Source organism: Mustelus asterias, chromosome 10 (genome assembly GCF_964213995.1).
Source record: "Mustelus asterias chromosome 10, sMusAst1.hap1.1, whole genome shotgun sequence".
Lineage (NCBI taxonomy): Eukaryota > Metazoa > Chordata > Chondrichthyes > Carcharhiniformes > Triakidae > Mustelus > Mustelus asterias.
This window is the reverse complement of record NC_135810.1, coordinates 96,420,974-96,447,512: the sequence shown is the minus strand read 5'-3', so window position 1 is coordinate 96,447,512 and position 26,539 is coordinate 96,420,974. Positions and strand designations below refer to the sequence as shown.

The following is a 26,539-nucleotide window of genomic DNA, read 5'->3' as shown; positions in this document are numbered from 1 at the left end:
ACATTTAAAGATTCGAATAGTCTTGCTCCATTCAGATCAGACTGTGGGAGGAAACCGGAGCACCCAGAGGAAACCCCCACAGACGTGGGGAGAACATGCAAACTTCACACAGACAGTGACCCAAGCCAGGAATCGAACCCAAGTCCCTGGTGCTATGAGGCAGCAGTGTCAACCATTGTGCCACCGTACTGCCTATAATAAAATGTTGCATAACTGAGCTCAGACCAAGCATTCATTTAACAAAAAAATCTGTAAATCACTAGCATAGTGGCAGATGAAGTTCAATACAAATCCACGTAAGGATATATGTTCCACGACTACTTGCTAATTCAGAAGGTGAAAGAAATTCAATGTTGAAGTTGACAGTGCTCTCAAGAGTGTTATCCAGTTACTTCAGAGCAGCAAACAAAACAAATTAAATGCTGCATTATATATTACTGAATCAGTGGGAAAAAAAAGTCTGAGGATATTACACTGGAACTATATTCACAGTGCATCTTGAGTACTGTGGCCTAATTTTAGCAACTTATACATGAAGTGTACATTCAAGCAATGCAGGAAGTCCAGAAAATAATCATAGTGGTGGTCATATATGATGTCAGAAGATCAGAAACGATATATTTTCACAAGATATTAATGGCATAGGAAAGGTCAATCCAAATCCAAAGTCAACGCTGTAATGGAGGTATGGCCAGGTTTAAATTAGTGAAAGGAAAATTTCAGATCTATAGCAGGACATTATTTTCACGCAGCGTTAATAGCACCTGCAATGGAGAAATTTAGAAGATAACTGAATATACTTTTGGGGCCAGACATGATTCAGCTAAGTATCCTTCTACATAGGTATTTATTTTGTAATTTGAATTCAAAAGATTTTCTTCCTCTACAAAAAAGTCAAAAGTGGTTCTTTTAATTTGCTGAAGGAAGTCCTGGTATTGAGATCCTGCTTGCAAAATGGAGCAAGACTATTCGAATCTTTAAATGTACAAAATAGTAAACACAGGATTAAACAATTAAATCTATGATAAATCTTACTGCTGCACTCCGTCCAGGAAAATTGAAGAAGGTATCTGGGCCTTGTCTTTGTGGCATCTGATTCAGAATTGACAGCAATTTAATTGCATGTCTTGGCTGTGAAAAAAATTAGAATTATAAGCCTTCAATCTATATGCATATGATTGATTAAGCATCTATGACAACATATTATCTTTGCAATTTAGTTAGCACATTTATTTTAAGCAAAACAGTCAGATCAGATTATCTAAACACAAACAGTTAATACACCCAAAATCAACGGCTCTGTGCTACAACAGCAACTTGTGTGTATATATATTGAGCCTTTAATGACATTCTTTCATGGGATGTGTCGCTGGTAAAGCCAGCATTTGTTTTCCATCTCTAATTGCCCTTGAACTGAGTGACTTGCTAGACCATTTCAGAGGACAATTAAGAGTCAGCACATTGCTGTGGATCTGGAGTCATGTTGTTGGCCACACCAGGTAAAGATGGCAGATTTCCTGATTGTTTCACCGTTACTGAAACCACATTTTAATTCCAGACCTTTTTATAATCTAATAATTGAATTGAAATCCTATCAGCTGCCCTGGTGGGATTTGAACCCATGCCCCCAGGATTATGAGTCAAGTGACATTACCACTATGCCATTGTCTTCTCCTTACAAAATGCCTTAAGGTGCTTCATGGAGCAAGAAACATTGGAGTAGTCAAATATAGAGGTAGAAAGGGCATGGATAAAGGTTTCAAAAAAGATGAGCTTACACTGGAGCGGAGGCAAGCAATATTATGAAGGTGGAAATATGCAGTCTTAGTGATGACACAGATTTGTGGTTGGAGGCTCAACTCAGAGATAAATATAACACCACAGTTGCGACAGTCTAGTTTAGTCAACAAATGCCAGAGAGAGGGATGAAGTCAGCAGCCATGGAACAGAGTTTGTAGAGGAGACTGAAGATAATCATACTACATTTCTCTTCATCCATAAATAGGAGAGTGCCAAGGAAAGATCCAAGGGAGACACCAGAGGTAACTGTACTGGAGCAGGAAATTAGGTCATTGTAGCTGATACTCTTATCACGATTAGATAGATAAGAATGGAACCAAGCAAGAGCAACGCCATCCAGATGGACAACAGTGGAGCAACATTGGATGGTTTGGTCAACTGCAAAGACTGCAGATAGGTATATAAGCAAGAAGGTGGATTGTCTACCTGTATCACAGTCACATTGGATGTAATTTGTGACCTTGATGAGAGCCACTTCCGTACTCTGGCAGGGTGGAAACCTGGAGGGATTCAGGCATGGTGTCTGGGAAAGATGGGCATGGATAATGATGTCAAATCTAAGGATCACAGTTTCACCTGTGGCTCAGTCGGTAGCACACTCACCTCAATAACACCCGCTCCAGGACTTCAGTGCAACAATCTAGGCTGACATTCCAGTGCAGTGCTGATTTAAGTGCTGCACCAGTGGATATGAGAAGCTGGGGACTTATCGCTGCTGTCCCTGGCCAATATTCATCCCTCAGTCAACATCCCAAACAGATTATTCAGCCATTGCCCATTGTATGAGCTTTGCTTTCAAGTATGTCATTGGCTGTAAAGAGTTCTGGAACATTCAGCATCCAATAAAGATGCTATATAACTACAAGTCTTTCTTTTTTTCCTTTTTGAATTTGGAAGGTAATAACACAATGTATCCAAAGGTGTTGGAGAGAAAAGAAATGTTAGAAATAGATGGTAGTTTGTCAGGGTTGATTTTTTTTTGAGGAGGGATTGATGACAGCAAAATTGAAAGCAAGTTATAGTACCTAAAGAGCAAGAGCCATTCATGATATCAGCTAACATGGGGTCATGAAGGGAATTTGAGTGGTTAGCAATTTAATAGGAAGAGGATCAAGGAAGAAGTTGGGTCTCATGGACAAGATGAGCTCAGAGGGCATGTAAGATACGAGAGAAACCGCAGAAATGTGTGAGTTCAGGGCTGGGACAAGGTTTAGAGAAAGTTTGGTTCAGTGGGCTAGGGGAAGGAAGGGAAGTGGCAGCTGATCAGATGGTCTCAATCTTCGCAACAAAGCTCCTCCCACTTACTGTTGCTTTCTTGTTATATGCTACTATAAAAGGGCTTTGGTTTCACTGCTTAACTCTTACATCATAAAATGGAACTTACCCAGAATCCATTTTCTCCACGCAACATGCTGAAAAGCAGCTTGAGTTCCTTGACAGTAATGCTATAGCTTGCTAGAACACCCAACATATCAACCAGCAGATCTGCAAATAAATATTTCACACCATAAATATGAAAGCTGGAAATTGATACATTTTATGTTATTACAAGAACAGAAGAACACAAACCAGGAAGCAACCCGAGAAAATAAAGCAGCATTGCTGGGAATCTCAATTCTAAGTCATATAGGTATGAAAAGCTTGTCCAGGATCTGTCATTTTTATCTTAAGTAGCTCATTTTTATCTTAATTACAGTTTCGTGTGCATTCATTCTGGATATACTGCAAATGGATGGTCACTTGGAAGCTCTGGATAAGGAAAGTAGTGAAGAAAATTGAATGAAAAATATTGCTTATTTTCAGATACCAACTAGGCTGAAATTTTAAAACTTTCACCTTAACATGCTCAAACCACAAACAAATCCACAGAAAATTGTGGTCTTTCTGCCCAACACAAAACTCTTAAATCTGTTTTTGAACAATTCAAGTGGTTAGCATTAAATTCCACTGCTGGTTCTGCGTCATAAAGGACACAGTTAAAAGCAGGTGCTGGGATTGGAGAGGGGTGAGGGCACTGGGATTGGAGAGGGGTGAGGACACTGGGATTGGAGAGGGAGTTGGGGGGGGTGGGGGGAAGAAGGTTGGAGGCATTGGGTGTGGAAAGGGAAAATGTTAGAAGCCATTTTAAAATATGTTATAACAGGACACTTGGAAAAGTTCAAGGCAATCAGGCAGAGTCAACATGGTTTTGTGAAGGGGAAATCATGCTTCACCAATTTATTGGAGTTCTTTGAAGAAATCACATGTGCTGTGGAAAAAGAAAAACTGGTGAATGTACAGCACTTTGATTTCCAGATAAGGTGCCATGTAGAGGTAACATGTTGGAATGGATTGAAGATTGTCTCGCTAACAGGAAATAGAGAGTTGGAATAAATGGGTCTTTTTCTGGTTGGCAGGATGTAATTAGTGGCGTGCCACAAGGGTTAGTGCTCGGCCCTCAACATTTTACAATTTATATAAATGACTTGGATGAAGGGATCGAAGGCTTGGTTGCTAAATTTGCTGATGATACAAAAATAGGTAGGCAAGTAAATCCTAAAGAGAACATTAGGAGGCTACAACGTAACTTAGATAATTTAAGTGAGTGAACAAAGATCTGGAAAATGAAGTACAATGTGGGTAAATATGAAATTATCCATTTTGGCAAAAGGATTTTAAAAAAGCATATTATATAAATGGTGATAAATTGCAGAGGGATCTGGGTGCCCTGGTGCATGAATCACAAAAGGCTAGTCTGCAGATACAGCAAGTAATTAGGAAAACTAATAAAATATTATCGTTTATTGTAAGGGGAATTGATTATCAACTTAAGGAGGTTATCCTTCAGTTCCACAGGACACTCGTGAGACCTGTGTCGAAATCTTGCTGGCGTTTATGCCGGTGGGATCTTACAGTTCCACCAATGGCACACCCGGTGGGGAGGGGAGAGTTCAACGGGAAACACTGTTGACAACGGGAAATCCATAAGATCCTGCCACCAGCAAACAGTGCACCACCTCCCACTGCCATGAAACACACCGCAGAGGGAGAAGAAAATCCTACCCTACATGTGGAGTACTATGACCAATACTGTACAGTAAGTACAGTACAGTAAGGAAGGATGTCAATGAATTAGGAGTTCAGAGATGCTTTAGTAAACTAATACCAGGAATGGGCAGGTTATCTTGTGAGGAAAGATTGAACAGGCTGAGCATGTATCTGCTGGAGTTTGGAAGAGTAAGAGGCGATTTGATGACACATATAGGATCATAAATGGTCTTGACGGAGTCAATGTGGAGGCGATGTTTCCTCTTGTTCACCAACAGGTGACCTGGCCCCAAGCTCTGAAATTCCCTCTCTACACATCTCCATGCCTCTAACTTGCTTTCCTTCAATTGGACACTATTTCTTTGACCAAGCTTTTGATTATCTGACCTAGTATCCTTTTATGTGGCTCTGTGTCATGTTTTGTATAATTCTCCTATGAAGCGACTTACGGCATGTCATTACATTAAAGATGCTTTTTAAATATAAGTTATTGCTTCCGCACTTCTCAGCCATTTGCCTACATATATGCTCTTCTATCTTCTGACTGCTATGACACTATATACTTCCAGCAGAAGAATTGCTCCTTTTTTTTGCCCCTCAGTTCAATCCATATGACCTTATCTCATGATCCCGCTGGCATATCAGCACTCACCACACCCCAGCCCTCCGCTTTGCAGCTGTAATTGTTCGTTTAAACAATATTGCAATCCACACCCTTTTATTTCTCCATCTTGTCTGAAAACCGTGTAGCTATAAATACTGAACTACAATTCCTGTGTTTTCTTAAGCTATGTTTCAGTAATAGCTGTGTCATATTTTCATCTATCTGTGCAGTTAGCTCATCTGCCTTAATCACTAAATACCTTATCTCAGAGTAAATACCATTTTAAGTACTTCCAAACCCTTTGTTTTCTGTTTTCAATCCTTTGCTTCCTGTTTTCCACATCTGTTTATTAATTTTCTGCCTTCAATTTTCAGCCATAACAAATATAGAAATAGAGACATGATTAAAGTCTAAGTCATGAAAACATGAGATTTGGTCCATGTGGATAGAGCATTCAGCTTTTTGGCAAGAGACGACTAAGAAGCACAAGTATAAATTACGTAAGAATCAAATTAGGTTCACTTTAGGAAGTATTTATTTTTAGAATCAGGACCAGTTCATGTGAGGAGTATGGATTTTCTGCAAACATTCAAAAAGGTGTTGGATGACCTTCTGATTAAGGCCAAAATCATATGTATTAAAGCAGAGATGTTGAGGAATGTCTTTCTGATTGATTGATTGCCTTTGGATTGGAGAATAATTCTCCTCCATTTTTACTTTGTCGGTGTGAGAGATTCTTGGATTTTTTGCCTCTCCAGCATTGGTGGCTGGTTAATGGGGTGGCAGGTGGGGTGCATGGGAGCCAGTATGCATATATTTCATCAAGATAAAATGGGTGATGTCTTTCCCTGTCCTTCATTTTCATATGTTTCATTGTCTTCCTATGTAGCAACTCTGATTCTGTAGGAAGCATGAAGAAATAAGAGGAATAAAGAGAAGAGGAAACCCAAGTCAAGGAGGAAGGAGGTAGGAAATGAGGAAAGTGAATTAGAGAGAAAGGAAAAGTGAGGGAGACAATAAAAAGCAAAAAAAAACATAATTGGAGAAAAGTAAAACATACAGATACGGTAAAGTCACCATAGTCCCAGATGACCATAGGCTGATTTTTTTTCCCTTTGAGAGAGAGCTGACTGGTGGTGATTTAACCTGAGGGTCACCACAACTCAGGTGAGTAGCAAGATTGAAAAGGTGGGGCCTTCATGAATAACCTCAATCAGTGCAGGAATTAAACTCACGTTGTTGGCATTGCTCTGCATCACGGGCCAGCTGTCCAGCCACAAGTGGGAGAGTGAAAAACAATTCCAGAAATGACAAAAGCAATCAGGAGGAGGGAACCAAACAGAAGAGAAAGGAAAACAGAGTTGGAGGAAAATGAAAAACACGAAAGAGAGTGAAAAGAAGAAGTGGAGCAGGATAAGAGGTGAAGTTGTAGAGGGGCAAGGGAAAGAGATACATTTGTTAAATTATTTACAGAATGCTCAAAGTAACATACTTTCTGATATTTTGTGAAAATCCATAAATGACTCAATCAAAATCACTATTTTATTTTGTCAATTTACTTTGTTTCACAGCAGTCTCTTCTGGCTAAACAAAAAAGGTAAAAACTGTTTGACTTCAAACTTTGAAATGTATGGGCCCAATTTTAACCCATTCAAATCCATCCACTTGCAGGGTTCAAATTGGGCCCCATATTTTAGCAGATTCAATGGTATCAGCATGGCTTAAATAATTAATACCTGCTATCATGTCATCCACTTTGCTCATCTTTAACAGCACTTGTTCAATAAGGCCAACCTCTGTGCTTGCTTGAAGATTGCGCACACTCTTGCGCAGAATGGCTGTGAACATACTCCAGATCTCAGCCTGGCAGGTGATATCACAGTGTTCAAGAAGTTCTATCATGCACGCTATGCTCTCTGCATCTTGAATGATGAAGTTAATTTCCAAATCAAATTCTCCTCCAACCAGCTGTCATGGGGGAAAAACAGAGAAAAGCAAAATACAATTTAACACAACTTTTCAAATTTTTCAAAACATTTAAATCATAGGGTATTTCCACCTGTACCAGGCTAAAATGGTCCAAGATGAGTAATTTTTACAGTCAGTTCAGTAAGTTCTCCTTTGGCACAGCAAGCTCACCTAGTAAAGAAGAGAAGCCAGGAGGGTTCTGTGCCTGATCTCAACTCTATCCTGAGTTAACTAAATCATCTATAGAACCAGTCGGAGCAACATTATAGCCTTAGTTCCCCTGCCTCACAAGGATAAAATAAGCCAACGTGCCAACCAACAATCAGCAAGTGTAAGTACAAGTGAGTCTTTGGGAGAAAAGAATAGGGTTCAACTATGATGACCCCCAATCAAATAATCTATTGATTTTTACTCTTAAGGTTCACATAAGAATAATGGAATTTTCTCCCAGCTTGTAAACAATGCAATCAGAGAAAGGGGGAGAGGAATGGGAATGGAGAAAATTGACAAGAACATTTAAAAAATACACAATTCCATGGGGAAAAAAGACATTTTCTAATCAACTTATTTTCTCACTATGGGCAATGTAGAATGCGCTGCAAAAATTCAAACAACAACAAAAGTCCCTTTAAAATGCGAAAAAGAACAGTTTAGGACTAATTAAAGTAACACCAATAGTTCACTGAAAAGAAGCACAAGCATAGGAGGAATGGTCTGTTCCTATGTTGTACATCTACGTAAGCAGAGTTGTTGGGCGGATTTTACAGCTTCGCTCGTCCCGAAACCGTAACATCCTGCTCGAAGTCAACGGACGTTTTCCTGGTCCACTCTTCGCCCACTCTGATTCCCGTGGTGGGTGAGACGGTAAAATTCTGGCCAATGTTTCAGGATATGTTTCAAGTATCTTCCATCAGTACCATTGACAGAAAAATAAACTCTTTCTCTCTACAGATGCCTGACTTGCTGAGTATTTCCAGTTCTTTTTAATTATTCAGATTTCTAGTATCTGCAATACTTTGACTTTGTACCAATTTTTTTCTTTATTCATTTATGGGATTAATGGCTTGAGGGCAGTTAAGTGTCAACCATGTTACTGTCATGGTCATCATTATTGAAACTAACTATATATTCCATATTGGTTAATTGAATGCAAATTCTACTAGTTGTCATGGTGGGATTTGAAACCATTTTCCCAGAGCCTAGACTTTGGATGATGAATTTAAGATGCCACCATCTTTCCAGCAATTCATTGACTGCTCTTCGAAGGTACCAGATCTCCCATTGTATACATCACCAAGATCACCTACTTCCATAGCCACAATGTCACTCATTCTCTGCTATTTTCAGCTCACTCGATGCCAAAAACTTTCATTTATGTCTTTGTCACCTCCAGATTCCCCAAGCCAACATTCCATCTTGCCCGAACCTAGTTCGCACCAAATCCTGTTCACTGACCTACAATGACTCAGTCTGACAACACCTTGATTCTAAAATTGTCATCCATGTTTTCAAATCCTTTCATGCTCTTACACCTTTCAATCTTTGTAACCTTCTCCAGGCCTGCAACTTTCTTATTTGCACCCCCATCCTTTAACATCTTGGCAATCCTCCATTTCAAGCCTTGTGTGTATTCCCAAACTTCATCAATCCATCATAATTCCCTCCTTCAAATTGGCCAAGCAGATTGGGAAACTAGATTAAAAGATATGACAATAGCTAAGTAATGGCAAACATTTAAAGAATTAATGTGCCCTGCGACTCAATACATGAAATTATTGCTGGTGCAAGAGGTCAGTGGCAAGTATAGGGAGTACAAGCCTCTTGGTCAGGTTTCCAGGGGCAGGGAGGTGTGCGACAACGGCAGGCATGGCAGTGGCACCTACTAACAAGGACACAGTATTCACAGGCACCCTGCCTGGAGGGAGGGACATCTGTCACAGTTCAGGATTTCTTCGCCATTTTTCCCATAAAGTGACTGCGACATTTTTGATACATGATTACGTTAAAAAGTACCGTAATAGGAAATAGTTTACCCAGACAGCTCATGATTAATTAGCCATTCACAGGAAAAGAGATAATTTAAATACAAAAGCCATTTAAACTCTAATGCAGTTCTTACTATAGAATGTCAGTATTTGGACAGAAAGAAGCTTTTTAAAGATATTTAGTAAAAATAAAAAATTAGAGTAAATATAAATTAAATTAACAATAACATTGAATGCACAATAAAAATAATTTACATGATGGATGCACTGTTTCAGCATGAAAGCTTTGTAATGAAGTACTATTGATGGAGCAGTATAATATGCTGAATGATGTTTGCTTTATCGATTGATAATCTGAAATGGTTCAACCTGCTAAATGTTCAAACAACAATCCCAAACCCCCTTCCTCCTCTCCCATACCAGGATGGCACTTTTAATTAAGATATCTATTTTCCTCACATGCATTATATCTGGTACTTAACTGTGTTGAATTTCATCTGTCATAATTTTACCGAATTGCAAAGTATCATTTATGACCATTAAAATTCCTTTGTCAAGTTACTTGGCAAACGTTATTTGCTTCAAAATTAGAAATGCACTGATGATTGTGTGCAGGTGGGTTCCAGGAATTGATAAACTTTATGGTCATCCACAGTTTAGAGGTGGGAAACATAAGTTGTGTTCACTGAAATCTCCCAACTGAAACTGAGCACAATTTGATGGACAAACTGATAAAAAGATCATCAACCTGAAACATTTGCTACCATCTTTTCTCAATGAGGACTTCTAGATTCGACTAGCGCCTTGGAAGAAACACTTCCAAATTGGCCTCAGCTCCAGGCCAAGGTAAACACATAGCTGACTTTTTTTTTTAAGGGCTTTTCCAATTTTTCTGCCTGCTACAATCTTTGAGCATGTGACATTCACTCCCATTAATTAGGGAGATGCACTGATCTTTCTCCTCCTGAAAATCTCAAACTTGATTGAGTTTTTTGAAGGGGCAACCAAGAAGGTAGATGAGGGCAGTGCATTTGATGTTGTCTACATGGACTTTAGCAAGGTCTTTGACAAGGTACCGCGTGGTAGGTTGTTGCATGAGGTTAAATCTCACGGGATCCAGAGTGAGGTATCTAAATGGATACAAAATTGGCTTCTTGACAGAAGCCAGAGGGTGATTGTAGAGAGTTGTTTTTCAAACTGGAGTACTGTGACCAGCAGTGTGCCTCAGGGATCAGTGCTGGGTCCACTGTTATTTGTCATTTATATTAATGATTTGGATGAGAATATAGGAGACATGGTTAATAAGTTTGCAGATGACACTAAGATTGGTGGCATAGTGGACAGTGAAGAAAGTTATCCCCAATTGCAGTGGGATCTTGATCAATTGGGCCAGTGGGCTGACAAATGGCAGATGGAGTTTAATATAGACAAATGCGAAGCGATGCATTTTGGTAGATTGAACCAGAGCAGGACTTACTCAGTTAATGGTAGGGCGTTGGGGTGAGTTACAGAACAAAGAGATCTAGGGGTACATGTTCATAGCTTCTTGAAAGTGGAGTCACAGGTGGACAGAGTGGTGAAGGCATTTGGCATGCTTGGTTTCATCAGTCAGAACATTGAATACAGGAGTTGGGACGTCTTGTTGAAGTTGCACAAGACATTGGTAAGGCCACACTTGGAATACTGTGTGCAATTCTGGTCATCCTATTATAGAAAGGATATTATTAAACTAGAAAGAGTGCAGAAAAGATTTACTAGGATGCTATCGGAACTTGATGGATTGAGTTATAAGGAGAAGCTGGATGGACTGGGACCCTTTTCTCTGGAGCGTAGGAGGCTGAGGGGTGATCTTATAGAGGTCTATAAAATAATGAGGGGCACAGATCAGCTAGATAGTCAATATCTTTTCCCAAAGGTAGGGGAGTCTAAAACTAGAGAGCATAGGTTTAAGGTGAGGGGAGAGATACAAAAGTGTCCAGAGGGGCAATTTTTTCCACACAGAGGGTGGTGAGTGTCTGGAACAAGCTGCTAGGGGTAGTAGTAGAGGGGGGTACAATTTTATCTTTTAAAAAGCATTTAGATAGTTACATGGGTAAGATGGGTATAGAGGGATATGGGCCAAATGCGGGCAATTGGGATTAGCTTAGGAGTTTTTTTAAAAAAAAGGGCGGCATGGTGTTTCCATGCTGTAAACCGCTATGTCTCTATGAAAGAAAGCATCCTCTGGGCGATAGCTCCTGGAGACCAAACTCACCACTGAATTGGTTGCAAAATACACAGGAAATGCAAGTGAGGGCCACGCGGACAGATTCCAGGGTGCAAACAGGAGCCACGCAGCCAGATTCCATGATGCAAGCAGGGAGGGCACACAACCAGAGTCTGGGGTGCAAGTGGAGGCCATGCAGCCAGAGATGAAGCTGAGAGCAGGTGCCACGCAGCCAAAGTTCAAGATGAGAGCAGGGCCATGCAGCAAGTGTCTAGGGTGCTAGCTGGGCCAAGCGGCCAGAGTTCAAGGTGAGAGGGACGCCATACAGCCAGAGTTCGGGGTGCGAGCTGTTCACTGGACTAATACATGGAATGGGGTAGTTATCTTGGGAAGAAAGGTTTGACAAGATTGGGTCTGTGTCAATTGGAGTTAAGAATGAGAGATGATCTTTTTGAAACACAAGATCCTGAGGGTACTTACCAGGGTGGATACTGAAAGAATGTTTTCCCTTCTGGGAGAGACTAGAACTAGGGGGCAGAGTTTAAAATAAGGATCTCCCATTCAAGAGGGAAATGAGAAGAAATGTTTTCCCCTCATAAGGTTCTAAGTCCTTGCAACTCTTCCCTGGCGAGCAGTGGGGGCAGAGTCAATTAATATTTTTAAGATTGAGTTAGATACATTCTTGACTACAAAGAGGATGAAAGGTTATCAGGGGTAAGTAAAACGTAGAGTAGAGGCCACAATCAGATCAGCCTTGATATTATTGAATAGCGGAACAGGCTTAAGGGGCCAAATGCCCACTCCAGCTCCTAACTCATATGTTTGCATAGAAAGTTCAGAGGGGAAATGAAGAAAGCAAATAAGAGAAACTATGAGAAGAGACTGGCAACTAATGTAAAAGGGAATCAAAGTCTCCGAAGCAACATAAATAGCAAGAGGATGGGGGGGTGCAATTAGGGTCCAAAAAAAGGATTGTTCGACAAAGGCAGAGGGCATAACTGAGATACCAAATGGGCTAGAAATTGATAAAGAAAATGTATTAAATAGGCAGGCTGTATTTAAAGTTAAGTCAATAGGAAAGGATATGTGCAGAAAAGGTGACTGAGAGAATAAAGGATAGAAACTCCAGAGACACTGACAAAAAAGTGTGAAAGGATAAGCCCAGCAATTAGAAGCCAGTCAGTTTAACCTCAGCAGTGGAAGGCGGTGGATGTTGTCTACCTGGATTTCAGCAAGGCCTTTGACAAGGTCCCTCATGGGAGGTTAGTTAGGAAGGTTCAGTCGCTAGGTATACATGGGGAGGTAGTAAATTGGATTAGACACTGGCTCATTGGAAGAAGCCAGAGAGTGGTTGTGGAGGATTGCTTCTCTGAGTGGAGGCCTGTGACTAGTGGTGTGCCGCAGGGATCGGTGTTGGGTCCATTGTTGTTTGTCATCTATATCAATGATCTGGATGATAATGTGGTAAATTGGATCAGCAAGTTTGCTGATGATACAAAGATTGGAGGTGTAGTGGACAGTGAGGAAGGTTTTCAAAGCTTGCAGAGGGATTTGGACCAACTAGAAAAATGGGCTGAAAAATGGCAAATGGAATTTAACGCAGACAAGTGTGAGATATTGCACATTGGAAGGACAAACCAAAGTAGAATGTACAGGGTAAATGGTAGGACTCTGAAGAGTGCAGTTGAACAGAGGGATCTGGGAATACAGGTACAGAATTCCCTAAAAGTGACGTCACAGGTGGATAGGGTCGTAAAGAGTGCCTTTGGTACATTGGCCTTTATAAATCGGAGTATCGAGTATAAAAGTTGGAGTGTTATGGTAAGGTTATATAAGGCATTGGTGAGGCCAAATTTGGAGTACTGTGTACAGTTTTGGTCACCTAGTTACAGGAAGGATGTAAATAAGGTTGAAAGAGTGCAGAGAAGGTTCACAAGGATGTTGCCGGGACTTGAGAAGCTGAGTTACAGAGAGAGATTACATAAGAACATAAGAACATAAGAAATAGGAGCAGGAGTAGGCCATCTAGCCCCTCGAGCCTGCCCCGCCATTCAATAAGATCATGGCTGATCTGACGTGGATCAGTACCACTTACCCGCCTGATTCCCATAACCCTTAATTCCCTTACCGATCAGGAATCCATCCATCCGCGCTTTAAACATATTCAGCGAGGTAGCCTCCACCACCTCAGTGGGCAGAGAATTCCAGAGATTCACCACCCTCTGGGAGAAGAAGTTCCTCCTCAACTCTGTCTTAAACCGACCCCCCTTTATTTTGAGGCTGTGTCCTCTAGTTTTAACTTCCTTACTAAGTGGAAAGAATCTCTCCGCCTCCACCCTATCCAGCCCCCGCATTATCTTATAAGTCTCCATAAGATCCCCCCTCATCCTTCTAAACTCCAACGAGTACAAACCCAATCTCCTCAGCCTCTCCTCATAATCCAAACCCCTCATCTCCAGTATCAACCTGGTGAACCTTCTCTGCACTCCCTCCAAGGCCAATATATCCTTCCTCATATAAGGGGACCAATACTGCACACAGTATTCCAGCTGCGGCCTCACCAATGCCCTGTACAGGTGCATCAAGACATCCCTGCTTTTATATTCTATCCCCCTCGCGATATAGGCCAACATCCCATTTGCCTTCTTGATCACCTGTTGTACCTGCAGACTGGGCTTTTGCGTCTCATGCACAAGGAACCCCAGGTCCCTTTGCACGGTAGCATGTTTTAATTTGTTTCCATTGAGATAGTAATCCCATTTGTTATTATTTCCTCCAAAGTGTATAACCTCGCATTTATCAACGTTATACTCCATTTGCCATATCCTCGCACACTCACTCAGCCTGTCCAAATCTCTCTGCAGATCTTCTCCGTCCTCCACACGATTCACTTTTCCACTTATTTTTGTGTCGTCTGCAAACTTCGTTACCCTACACTCCGTCCCCTCCTCCAGATCATCTATATAAATGGTAAATAGTTGCGGCCCGAGTACCAATCCCTGCGGCACGCCACTAGTTACCTTCCTCCAACCGGAAAAACACCCATTTATTCCGACTCTTTGCTTCCTGTCGGATAGCCAGTCCCCAATCCACTTTAACACACTACCCCCAACTCCGTGTGCCCTAATCTTCTTCAGCAGCCTTTTATGGGGCACCTTATCAAACGCCTTTTGGAAATCCAAAAACACCGCATCCACCGATTCTCCTCCATCAACCGCCCTAGTCACATCTTCATAAAAATCCAACATGTTCGTCAAGCACGACTTTCCCCTCATGAATCCATGCTGCGTCTGATTGATCGAACCATTTCTATCCAGATGCCCTGCTATCTCCTCTTTAATAATGGATTCCAGCATTTTCCCTACTACAGACGTTAAGCTGACCAGCCTATAGTTACCCGCCTTTTGTCTCCTTCCTTTTTTAAACAGCGGCGTAACATTAGCTGTTTTCCAATCAACCGGCACTACCCCAGAATGCAACGAGTTTTGAGAAATAATCACTAACGCATCCACTATTACCTCTGACATTTCTTTCAATACCCTGGGATGCATTCCATCCGGACCCGGGGACTTGTCCACCTTCAGTCCCATTAGTCTACCCAGCACTGCCTCTCTGGTAACATTAATTGTATTAAGTATTTCTCCTGCTGCCAACCCTCTATCGTTAATATTTGGCAAACTATTTGTGTCCTCCACCGTGAAGACCGACACTATTGAATAGGTTGGGACTTTATTCCCTGGAGCGTAGAAGATTGAGGGGAGATTTGATAGAGGTGTATAAGATTTTGATGGGTATAGATAGAGTGAATGCAAGCAGGCTTTTTCCGCTGAGGCTTGGGAAGAAAAAAACCAGAGGGCATGGGTTAAGGGTGAAAGGAGAAAAGTTTAAAGGGAATATTAGGGGGGGCTTCTTCACGCAGAGAGTGGTGGGAGTGTGGAATGAGCTGCTGGATAAAGTGGTAAATGCGGGGTCACTTTTAACATTTAAGAAAAACTTGGACGGGTTCATGGATGAGAGGGGTGTGGAGGGATATGGTCCAAGTGCAGGTCAGTGGGACTAGGCAAAAAATGGTTCGGCACAGACAAGAAGGACCAAAAGGCCTGTTTCTGAGCTGTAATTTTCTATGGTTCAGTGGGAATGTTTTTAGAAATGATAATTCAGCACAATTAGCAGTCATAGAATAGAATCATAGACTCCCTACAGTGCAGGAAGAGGTCATTCGAACAAATGTGAATTTTAAAAATGCAGCACGGATTTGTAAAAGGCAAATTATGACATCTTTCATCATGGAAGATGGAGAGTGTTATATATTTAAGTTGTTGCTTGATTGCTGTAAGAGCCAGTCACATGATTTGATGGCAATGTCATTTGGGGTGTTTCACAGGCTGCTGTTTAGTTTCAGTTTCTGTTCTCTGCATTGAACATCTTTCAATAAACCTCTTGAATCTCCATGTGCAAACCACATTTTTTCTTTTTAAAACCCACAATCCCTAACATAGTTAGGACATTACAAAGAGAAAATTGGCAACAAGTCAGGATTTTGTTTCATCAAGAACATTAAGAAAAAATCCTAAGTAGAAGAAAAAACATTGTGGGTCCTCACACTTCAAATATTAGACGGCTTGGAAAAAGCAACAGCATTATTAAAGATTCAAGTGCCAGTGCACGAAGACAAAGCAAGAAAAAATAATTTTGCGTGGTTTTTAAAAAAGTGTTTTTTTCCAATCAGGAAAGGGTGAGATTCCAGGCATTATCTGGCATATTTGAAAAGAAGAGCTGCTTTGCTGTATGGCTGGGGCCTTTAAAGAAAAAAAACATTAACAAGTCTATGGTCTCCATGATAAAAAGAAGAGTGCTGGGAAGACAATGAAAAAAATATACTGAGCAGTCTCGAATCACTAGTACCTACAAGAGAAAGGGTGGGACAATTAGGATCCATGGGTCCTTTCAATGAAGAAAACGATTCACGGAGTTCCAATGCAGAAAGTTTTCAGTGCTGTGTACAAGTGAATAAAATTGCCAACAAGTTGCTCGTACCAGCTTTTCTCAATGCAATAAAAGTTCAACTTCATTTATTAGTCACAAGTAACACTGCAATGAAGTTACTGTGAAATTCCTTCAATTTGCTCCACTACTTGGCTCATCCAGCAAAGCCAGGAACCAAAACTTACGATGACTTGACAAAGCTCTGAGAAGAACATTATTCTCCAAAGCAGCTGATATCACAGAATAGTTCATGTTTCACCGAAGAAATCAAGTGGAAGGCAAAAACATTGACCTTACAAAAGCTGGCACAACATTGTGAGTTCCCTGAGTCATTAGAAGATGCTCTTCAAAGCTATTCAAAGAAATGCTTTCTGAACATGCTTTGGCTTTAAAGACAGCAGTAGTAATCACAGTGTCGAAGGAACTGGCTGCTAAAGATGTTTCAAATTTGGTGTAAGAATGAAGGTCCACAAAGTTGGGGCCTGCCCACAAGAAGTCAAAATAGCAACAAGCATGTCACAGATGTGCCAAAATGTGCCATTCAGTGAAGGAATGCTGGAGCAAGGATAGTCAATGCAAAAATTGTGGCAAAATGGGACACATTGTAAAAGTCTGTTGGGCTGGACCAGCTTCCCCAGAGAATAAAATTCAGAAGAAGAATCTGGGTGCCTTCAAGAAGGACAAGTTGCATTCTACAAAAAGCATTTGCAACATGGAAGAAAAGAATAACACTGAGAAGAGGAGAATGTCTAGAAACATGATGAAGAGCTCCAACTGAACGTCCTATCCATACAGGATGAATCACATCCAGTTATTCTAAAGTTAAGCAGACAACATATTAAGATGGAGGTTAATAGTGGTGCTACTGTATTTTTAATTCCTAAAACTACAGACCAACAGAAGTTGAAGCTTCCTCCTTTAAACCAGCTAAGGTGATTGTAAGGACATACATGGAAGAGATTGTGCTGTTAAAAGGTTACATGCATCATGGTCAAAGTAGTGTTGAGTGGACAAGCAGCAGAGTTGCCTCTCCATGTGGTCTGCGGTAATTTTCCAGCTCTATTTGGGAGATCATGGTTGGAGAAGATAAAGTTTAATTGCAGTGGTGTCAATAGGCTGGTTGATGACAAAACAGACCATCTGGATAAATAAAGGACTATGTACAAAAAGACACTTGGCTCAATAAAGCAGTTCAACTGAAATTCAAGATAAAGCCTAACAGTCAACCAAAAATCTCGAAGTAGGAGTGATGCCATATGCAGCTCATCCCAAGGTCAAAGAAAAATTAGTACAACTTGTTAACATTGGTGCGTTAGAGCCGGGTACAATGAGTGGACTATCCCCATCATACCTGTCATGAAACCAGATTCAGATTGTGTTTGTGGTGATTTTAAAACAACCATAAATCCAGTGTTGTGTGTTTCCTTCAAACGAGGATTTGTTTGCTGGGTTACCATGTGGGCAGAAATTCAGAGAGATTAATCTTCCCCAAGCATATTTACAGATGAAAGTGATCGCTGAATCTTAATCATTGCTCACCACTGCTGTCTCCTTTACACCCTTGGGATTGATCTAAAATACCATGGCAATGATTGCATGTAGATTTTGCTGGTCTGTTTGAGGGTTACATATTCTTAGTGATAATTGATGCACACTCAGTGGTCAGAAGTTGTTATCATGAAATCTACTGCATCTGAACAAACCATTGACAAACTGAATGAAACTTTTGCAAGATTTGGTAAACTGGAACAGATTCTGAGCAACGGTGGTTCACAGTCTATTTCACAAGAACTTAAGAATTATCTCAAAGTAAATGGTATTTAGCATATCAAATCCGCACAATATCATCCAGCAACCAACGGATCAACTAAAGGATTTGTACAATCCTTGAAACATGCTTCAAAAGAGCAAGGTTCATTTACAAATCGTGTGAATAGCTTTTTGACACCTTATTAAAAAAAACTACTCTTGTGACTACCCAAAGTTCACCTACATTACTACTCTTAAAGAAAAAGTTGAGAACCAAAAAACAAAAAGTACAGCACAGGAACAGGCCCTTCGGCCCTCCAAGCCTGTGCTGATCATGATGCCCTAACTCAACTAAAAAAAAACCTTCTGCCCTTACTTGGCCCGTATCCCTCTATTTCCTCCCTATTCATGTACCCATCCAATGCCTCTTAAATGTTGCTAATGTGCCTGCTTCCACCATCTCCTCAGGCAGCGCATTCCAGGCACCCATCACTCTTTGTGCGAAAACTTCCCTGCACATCTCCCTTCAACTTTCCCCCACTCACCTTGAACCTGTGCCCCCTTTAAATTGACACTTCCACCCTTGGAAAAAGCTTCTGACTATCCACCCTGTCTATGCCTCTCATAACTTTGTAGACCTCTATCAGGTTCTCCCCTCAGCCTCTGTCTTTCCAAGAAAACAATCCTAGTTTATTCAACCTCTCCTCATAGCCAAGGCAACATCCTCGAAACCAGGCAACATCCTGGTTTCTTTGCACTCTCTCCAAAGCTTCCACGCCCTTTTGGTAGTGTGGTGACCAGAACTGCATGCAATACTCCAAATGTGGCCTACCCAAGGTTTTATATAGCTGCAACATGATTTCCCAACTCTTGTACTCAATGCCCCGGCTGATGAAGGCAAGCATGCCATATGCATTCTTAATCACCTTGGCCACCTGTCTTGCTACTTACAGGAAACTGTGGACCTGCATGCCCAGATCCCTCTGTATCTAAATGTTCCTAAGGAATCTGCCATTGACAGTGTAACTCACACTTAAATTTGATCCTCCAAAATGCAGAGCGGGAGGGCAATAGTTATTGGGGACTCGTTAGTTAGAGGGATAGATAGGAGGTTCTGTGGCAGCAAAAGAGACTCACGGATGGTATGTTGCCTACCGGATGCCAAGGTCCGTGATGTCTCAGACCGTGTTTTCCGGATTCTTAAGGGGGAGAGGAAACAGTCACAAGCCGTGGTACACATTGGTACCAACGACATAGGTAAGAGAAGGGATGGGGATTTAAAACAGGAATTTCGGGAGCTGGGCTGGAAGCTGAGAGCCAAGACAAAACATGTGGTCATCTCTGGTACGTTGCCGGTGCTACGTGATAGCGAGTTGAGGAACAGGGAGAGAGTGCAGTTAAACATGTGGTTGCAGGGATGGTGTAGGAGGGAGGGTTTCAGATACGTGGATAATTGGAACACATTCTGGGGAAGGTGGGACCTGTACAAACAGGACGGGGTGCACCTGAACCAGAGGGGCACCAATATCCTGGGAGGGAAATTTGATACGGCTCTTCAGGGGGGTTTAAACTAATTTGTCAGGGGAGTGGGAAAAGGAGTTGTAGTCCAGAAGTCAGTGAGCGTGGTGAGGTATTGGGGAAGGTATCAGGGTCAAGGGTGGGTACCGGTAGACAGGAAGATGGGTTGAAGTGTGTCTACTTCAATGCAAGGAGCATCCGGAATAAGGTAGATGAACTTGGGGCATGGATTGGTACTTGGGACTATGATGTTGTGGCTATTACGGAGACGTGGGTAGAACAAGGACAGGAATGGTTGTTGGACGTTCCGGGGTATAGATGTTTCAGTAAGTGTAGGGAAGCTGGTAAAAGAGGTGGAGGAGCAGCATTGTTAATCAAGGGTAGTTTAACGGCTGCGGAAAGGCACTTCAAAGGGGATCTGCACACTGAGGTAATATGGGCTGAGGTTAGAAATAGGAAAGGAGCGGTCACGTTGTTAGGAGTTTACTATAGGCCCCCAAATAGTAATAGAGTTGTGGAGGAAAAAATTGCTAAGCAGATTATGGATATGTGTGGGGGTCACAGGGTAGTTGTCATGGGGGACTTGAACTTTCCAAATATTGATTGGAACCTTTGTAGGTCGAATAGTTCGGATGGGGCAGTTTTTGTGGTGTGTGCAGGAGGGTTTCCTGACACAATATGTGGATAGGCCAACAAGAGGTGAGGCCACATTGGATTTGGTACTGGGAAATGAACCGGGCCAAGTGTTAGATTTGGTTGTGAGAGAGCACTTTGGAGATAGTGACCACAATTCAGTGTTATTGCAATGGAGAGGGATAGGGCCGTACGGCAGGGCAAGGTTTAGAATTGGGGGAGAGGTAATTATGATGCGATTAGGCAAGAATTAGGGGGCATAAGATGGGAACAGAAACTGTCAGGGAAAAGCACTAATGAAAAGTGGAACTTTTTCAAGGAACAAATACTGAGTGTCCTTGATAGGTATGTCCCTGTCAGGCAGGGAGGAAATGGCCGAGTGAGGGAACCATGGTTCACGAAAGAGGTGGAATGTCTTGTGAAAAGGAAGAGGGAAGCTTATGCAGGGATGAGGAAACAAGGTTCAGATGGCTCGATTGAGGGTTACAAGTTAGCAAGGAACTAGCTGAAAAAGGGGCTTAGGAGAGCCAGGAGGGGACATGAGAAGTCCTTGGCGGGTCGGATCAAGGAAAACCCCAAGGCTTTTTACTCTTATGTGAGGAATAAAAGAATGACCAGGGTGAGGTTAGGGCCGGTCAAGGACAGTAGTGGGAACTTGTGTATGGAGTCAGTAGAGATAGGCGAGGTGATGAATGAATACTTTTCTTCAGTGTTCACCAAGGAGAGGGGCCATGTTTTTGAGGAAGAGAAGGTGTTACAGGCTAATAGGCTGGAGGAAATAGATGTTCGGAGGGAGGATGTCCTGGCAGTTTTGAATAAACTGAAGGTCGATAAGCCCCCTGGGCCTGATGAAATATATCCTAGCATTCTTTGGGAGGCAAGGGATGAGATTGCAGAGCCTTTGGCTTTGATCTTTGGGTCCTCACTGTCCACGGGGATGGTGCCAGAGGACTGGAGAATGGCGAATGTTGTTCCTCTGTTTAAGAAAGGGAATAGAAATGACCCTGGTAATTATAGACCGGTTAGTCTTACTTCGGTGGTTGGTAAATTGATGGAAAAGGTCCTTAGGGATGGGATTTACGACCATTTAGAAAGATGCGGATTAATCCGGGATAGTCAGCACGGATTCGTGAAGGGCAAGTCGTGCCTCACAAATTTGATAGAATCTTTTGAGGAGGTAACTGTGTTGATGAAGGTAGGGCAGTTGATGTCATATACATGGATTTTAGTAAGGCGTTTGATAAGGTCCCCCATGGTCGACTTATGATGAAGGTGAGGAGGTGTGGGATAGAGGGAAAGTTGGCCGATTGGATAGGTAACTGGCTGTCCAATCGAAGACAGAGGGTGGTGGTGGATGGAAAATTTTCGGATTGAAGGCAGGTTGCTCGCGGAGTGCCACAGGGATCAGTGCTTGGTCCTCTGCTCTTTGTGATTTTTATTAATGACTTGGAGGAGGGGGCTGAAGGGTGGATCAGTAAATTTGCTGATGACACCAAGATTGGTGGAGTAGTGGATGAGGTGGAGGGCTGTTGTAGGCTGCAAAGAGACATAGATAGGCTGCAAAGCTGGGCTGAAAAATGGCAAATGGAGTTTAACCCTGATAAATGTGAGCTGATTCATTTTGGTAGGACTAATTTAAATGTGGATTACAGGGTCAAAGGTAGGGTTCTGAAGACTGTGGAGGAACAGAGAGATCTTGGGGTCCATATCCACAGATCTCTAAAGGTTGCCACTCAAGTGGATAGAGCTGTGAAGAAGGCCTATAGTGTGTTAGCTTTTATTAACAGGGGGTTGGAGTTTAAGAGCCGTGGGTTTATGCTGCAACTGGACAGGACCTTGGTGAGACCTCATTTGGAGTATTGTGTGCAGTTCTGGTCACCTCACTATAAGAAGGATGTGGAAGCGCTGGAAAGAGTGCAGAGGAGATTTGCCAGGATGCTGCCTGGTTTGGAGGGTAGGTCTTATGAGGAAAGGTTGAGGGAGCTGGGGCTGTTCTCTCTGGAGCGGAGCAGGCTGAGGGGAGACTTAACAGGGGTTTATAAAATGATGAAGGGGATGGATAGAGTGAACGTTCAAAGACTATTTCCTCGGGTGGATGGAGCTATTACAAGGGGGCATAACTATAGGGTTCGTGGTGGGAGATATAGGAAGGATATCAGAGGTTGGTTCTTGGCGCAGAGAGTGGTTGGGGTGTCGAATGGACTGCCTGCAGTGATAGGAGAGTCAGACACTTTAGGAACATTAAAGCGGTTATTGGATAGGCACATGGAGCACACCAGGATGATAGGGAGTGGGATAGTTTGATCTTGGTTTCAGATAAAGCTCGGCACAACATCGTGGACCCAAGGGCCTGTTCTGTGCTGTACTGTTCTATGTATGCATCACCTCTCATTTGTCCAGATTAAACTCCATCTGTCATTTCTTTGCCCAAGTCTCTATCTATATCCTGTTATATCCTCTGACAATCTCAGGCACTATCAGCAACTCCACCAATCTTTGTGTCATCCGAAAACCTACTAATCAGACCCCCCACATTTTCCTCCAGAATATATATACTACAAACAACAAATGTCCCAGCACTGATTCCTGCAGATCTCCATTTTGAAAAACAGCCTTCCACCTTCCACCTCTGCGTCCTCTATAACCAAGGTAAGAAGTCTCACAACACCAGGTTAAAGTCCAACAGGTTTATTTGGTAGCACAAGCCACAAGCTTTTGGAGCACTGCCCCTTCATCAGGTGAGTGGGAGTTGTGTTCACAAACAGGGGATATACAGACACAAACTCAATTTACAAGATAATGGTTGGAATGCGAGTCTTTATAGGTAATCAAGTCTTAAAGGTACAAGTCTTAAAGTGTGAGTGGAGAGGGGGTTAAGCACAGGTTAAAGAGATGTGTATTGTCTCCAGCCAGGACAGTTACTGAGATTTTGCAAACCCAGGCAAGTCGTGGGGGTTACAGACAGTGTGACATGAACCCAAGATCCCGGTTGAGGCCATCCTCATGCGTGCGGAACTTGGCTATCAGTTTCTGCTCAGCGATTCTGCATTGTCATGTGTCGTGAAGGCCGCCTTGGAGAACGCTTACCCGAAAATCAAAGGCTGAATATCCGTGACTGCTGAAGTGTTCCCCAACAGGAAGAGAACAGTCTTGCCTGGTGATTGTCGAGCGGTGTTCATTCACCCGTTGTCGTAGCATCTGCACGGTCTCCCCAATGTACCATGCCTCGGGACATCCTTTCTTGCAGCGTATCAGGTAGACAACGTTGGCCGAGTTGCAAGAGTATGTACCGTGCACCTGGTGGATGGTGTTCTCACGTGAGATGATGGCATCCGTGTCGATGATCCGGCACATCGTGCAGAGGTTGCTGTGGCAGGCTTCTGTGGTGTCGTGGTCACTGTTCTCCTGAAGGCTGGGTAGTTTGCTGTGGACAATGATCTATTTGAGGTTGTGCAGTTGTTTGAAGGCAAGAAGTGGGGGTGTGGGGATGGCCTTGGTGAGATGTTCGTCTTCATCAATGACACGTTGAAGGCTCCGGAGAAGATATCGTAGCTTCTCCGCTCCAGGGAAGTACTGGACGACGAAGGGTACTCTGTCCGCTGTGTCCCGTGTTTGTCTTCTGAGGAGGTCGGTGCGGTTTTTCACTGTGGCGCGTCGGAACTGTCAATCGATGAGTCGAGCGCCATATCCTGTTCTTATGAGGGCATCTTTCCGCGACTGGAGTTGTCTGTTGCGATCCTCCTCATCTGAGCAGATCCTGTGTATACGGAGGGCTTGTGCGTAGGGGATGGCTTCTTCAACATATTTAGGTGGAAGCTGGAGAAGTGGAGCATCGTGAGGTTATCCATGGCTTGCGGTACAGTGAAGTGCTGAGGTGGCCATCCTTGATGGAGATGCGTGTGTCCAAGAATACAACCGATTCCGGAGAGTAGTCCATGGTGAGTCTGATGGTGGGATGGAACTTGTTGATGTCATCATATAGTTGTTTGTGATTATTTGTCATGAGTCCAAAGGAAGAAAATGTCATCGATGTATCTAGTGAGTAGCATTGGGTGAAGGTCCTGTGTGGTGAAGAGGTCTTGTTCGAACCTGTGCAAGAAGATGTTGGCATATTGAGGTGTGAATTTGGTCCCCATGGCTGTTCCATGTGTCTGGATGAAGAACTGGTTGTTGAAGGTGGTCCAGGATGAAGCGGATGAGTTGTAAAATTGCATCTGGAGATTGGCAGTTGTCAGTGTTGAGTACTGAGGCAGTTGCAGCATTGCCATCGTTGTGGGGGATGCTGGTGTGGAGTGCCGAGACGTCCATTGTGACGAGGAGTGCTCCTGGTCCAAATGCTCCATGTCCACATCATCTCTATAACCAAGCCAATTCTATAGCCAGCCCACCCCAATTCCATGTGATTTTAGTTCTTGCACCAGCCAGCCATGTCCATTTACAGCCCTTTCCTCATCAAATATCTTTTATCACCTCTTCTAAAAACTCATTCAAGTTGGTGAGACATGACCTTCCCCGTGACGTTGCCTGTCACTAACTAATCCATTTTCTTGCAATGTGCATATATCCTGTCCCTCAGTAGCTTCTCCAAAAGCTTCCCCACCACTGACGTCATGCCCAACAGCCTATAATTTCCTGGATTATCTCTGCTTCCTTTCCTAAACAAGGGAACAACGCTGGCTATTCTCCAGTCCTCTGGAACTTCGCCTGTGGTCAAAGAGGATGTGAAGATATCTGAGGCCCCAGTTATTTCTTCCCTTGCCTCCGTAGTAATTTGGGATATATCCCATCTGCCCCTGGGGACTTGTCCACCTTAATGCAATTTAGGATACCCAACATTTCCTCCTTCGATATATTGACATTCTCCACAGTGTTCACACACCTACCTCTGACCTCACCTATGTTTGATTTGTTATTACCTCCAGAAACTTCAGAGATGGTAGAGCATCAACAACAATCTCAAGTTACCAGACAAGAAGTGAGGGCAAAACAACACTCATTTCAACAAGGAGATCGAGTGTGAGTGCGTAATAATGCCACAAGCCGTAGTTTTAGCAAAAACAGGTTCAATTTTTGACACAGTTCAAACCAAAGATGAACTAGTTTGGTGAGACCATACTGACTAACTGTTGGCATCTCAATGATTTTGCCAAATCATCTCCAGAAGTATCAACTTCTTTGGTCCCTAGTGGTGTAAATACTACTATGGAAGACTTAGTTGAATCTGAATTACCTCATGATTGTGTCTCTGCTTACTATACCCATGTGAGAATGATGCAGAATTAGTTCCAAGAGAAGCGTCTACTAAAGTTCCATCATATTCCTAGGGTCGAGGACAGCCAAATTCCAGAATGCCCTATACAACCAAAAAGGTATAGACATCCTCCTGACTGACTTTCTTATTGACTGTTTATAATGAGTAATGGCATTTAGAGTGTTTATGATCCTATGTATATCATAGTAATTTTTTGTCATGACCACAAAAGGGTGTGGGATGTTATATATTTAAGCGGTTGCATGATTGCTTTAAGAGCCAGTCACATGATTTGATGATGAAATCATTGCAGTGTTTCACAAGCTCCTGGTTTTAGTTTCATTTCCTACTCTGTACACACAACAGCTCCTACAATAAATCTGTTGTTATTTTGAATCTACATGTGCAAATCACATCTTTTTGTTTCTGTTAAAACCCACAACACCCGACATAGTTAGAATATTACATGATATATCGAAAAATGCAGGAACATTGGGTAAGAGAATAACAGATACATCCACAATTGACTCGCAGTGCATTACCAAGCTCGCAGGATAACAGTGACAGAGCCACAGAACTTACGGAAAACCTTGTAGGAGTGAACTGGACAATGTGGAGCCGAGAACGCCACGGAATGTATCCAATTTAGCTTGAGGTAAACAAGTCAAAAATTCCATACATTCCAGAATGATTTTATGCCAATTCCAAATTGAAGTAGGCATATCATTAATCCACAAGCAAAGGACATTCTTCCTTACTGCAAATGTTAAGATATTGTACAGCCTTTTCCCATTCGCATTACCATTTTTTTT

At 42.4% G+C, this 26,539-nt stretch overlaps 1 protein-coding gene across 13 annotated transcripts in view; it reads right to left on the bottom strand.

Moving 5' to 3' along the window:
- Positions 1-26,539, bottom strand: part of nbeaa (neurobeachin a) — an 812,689-nt gene that overhangs the window by 679,110 nt on the left and 107,040 nt on the right. For all 13 annotated transcript variants that reach the window (XM_078222243.1, XM_078222244.1, XM_078222247.1 and 10 more), the window contains exons 2-4: positions 7,168-7,399; positions 3,185-3,285; positions 1,036-1,131 (exon numbers count right to left, since the gene is read on the bottom strand). In XM_078222243.1, the coding sequence (XP_078078369.1) occupies positions 1,036-1,131; positions 3,185-3,285; positions 7,168-7,399 (429 nt within the window). The remainder of the gene's footprint in view (positions 1-1,035; positions 1,132-3,184; positions 3,286-7,167; positions 7,400-26,539) is intronic.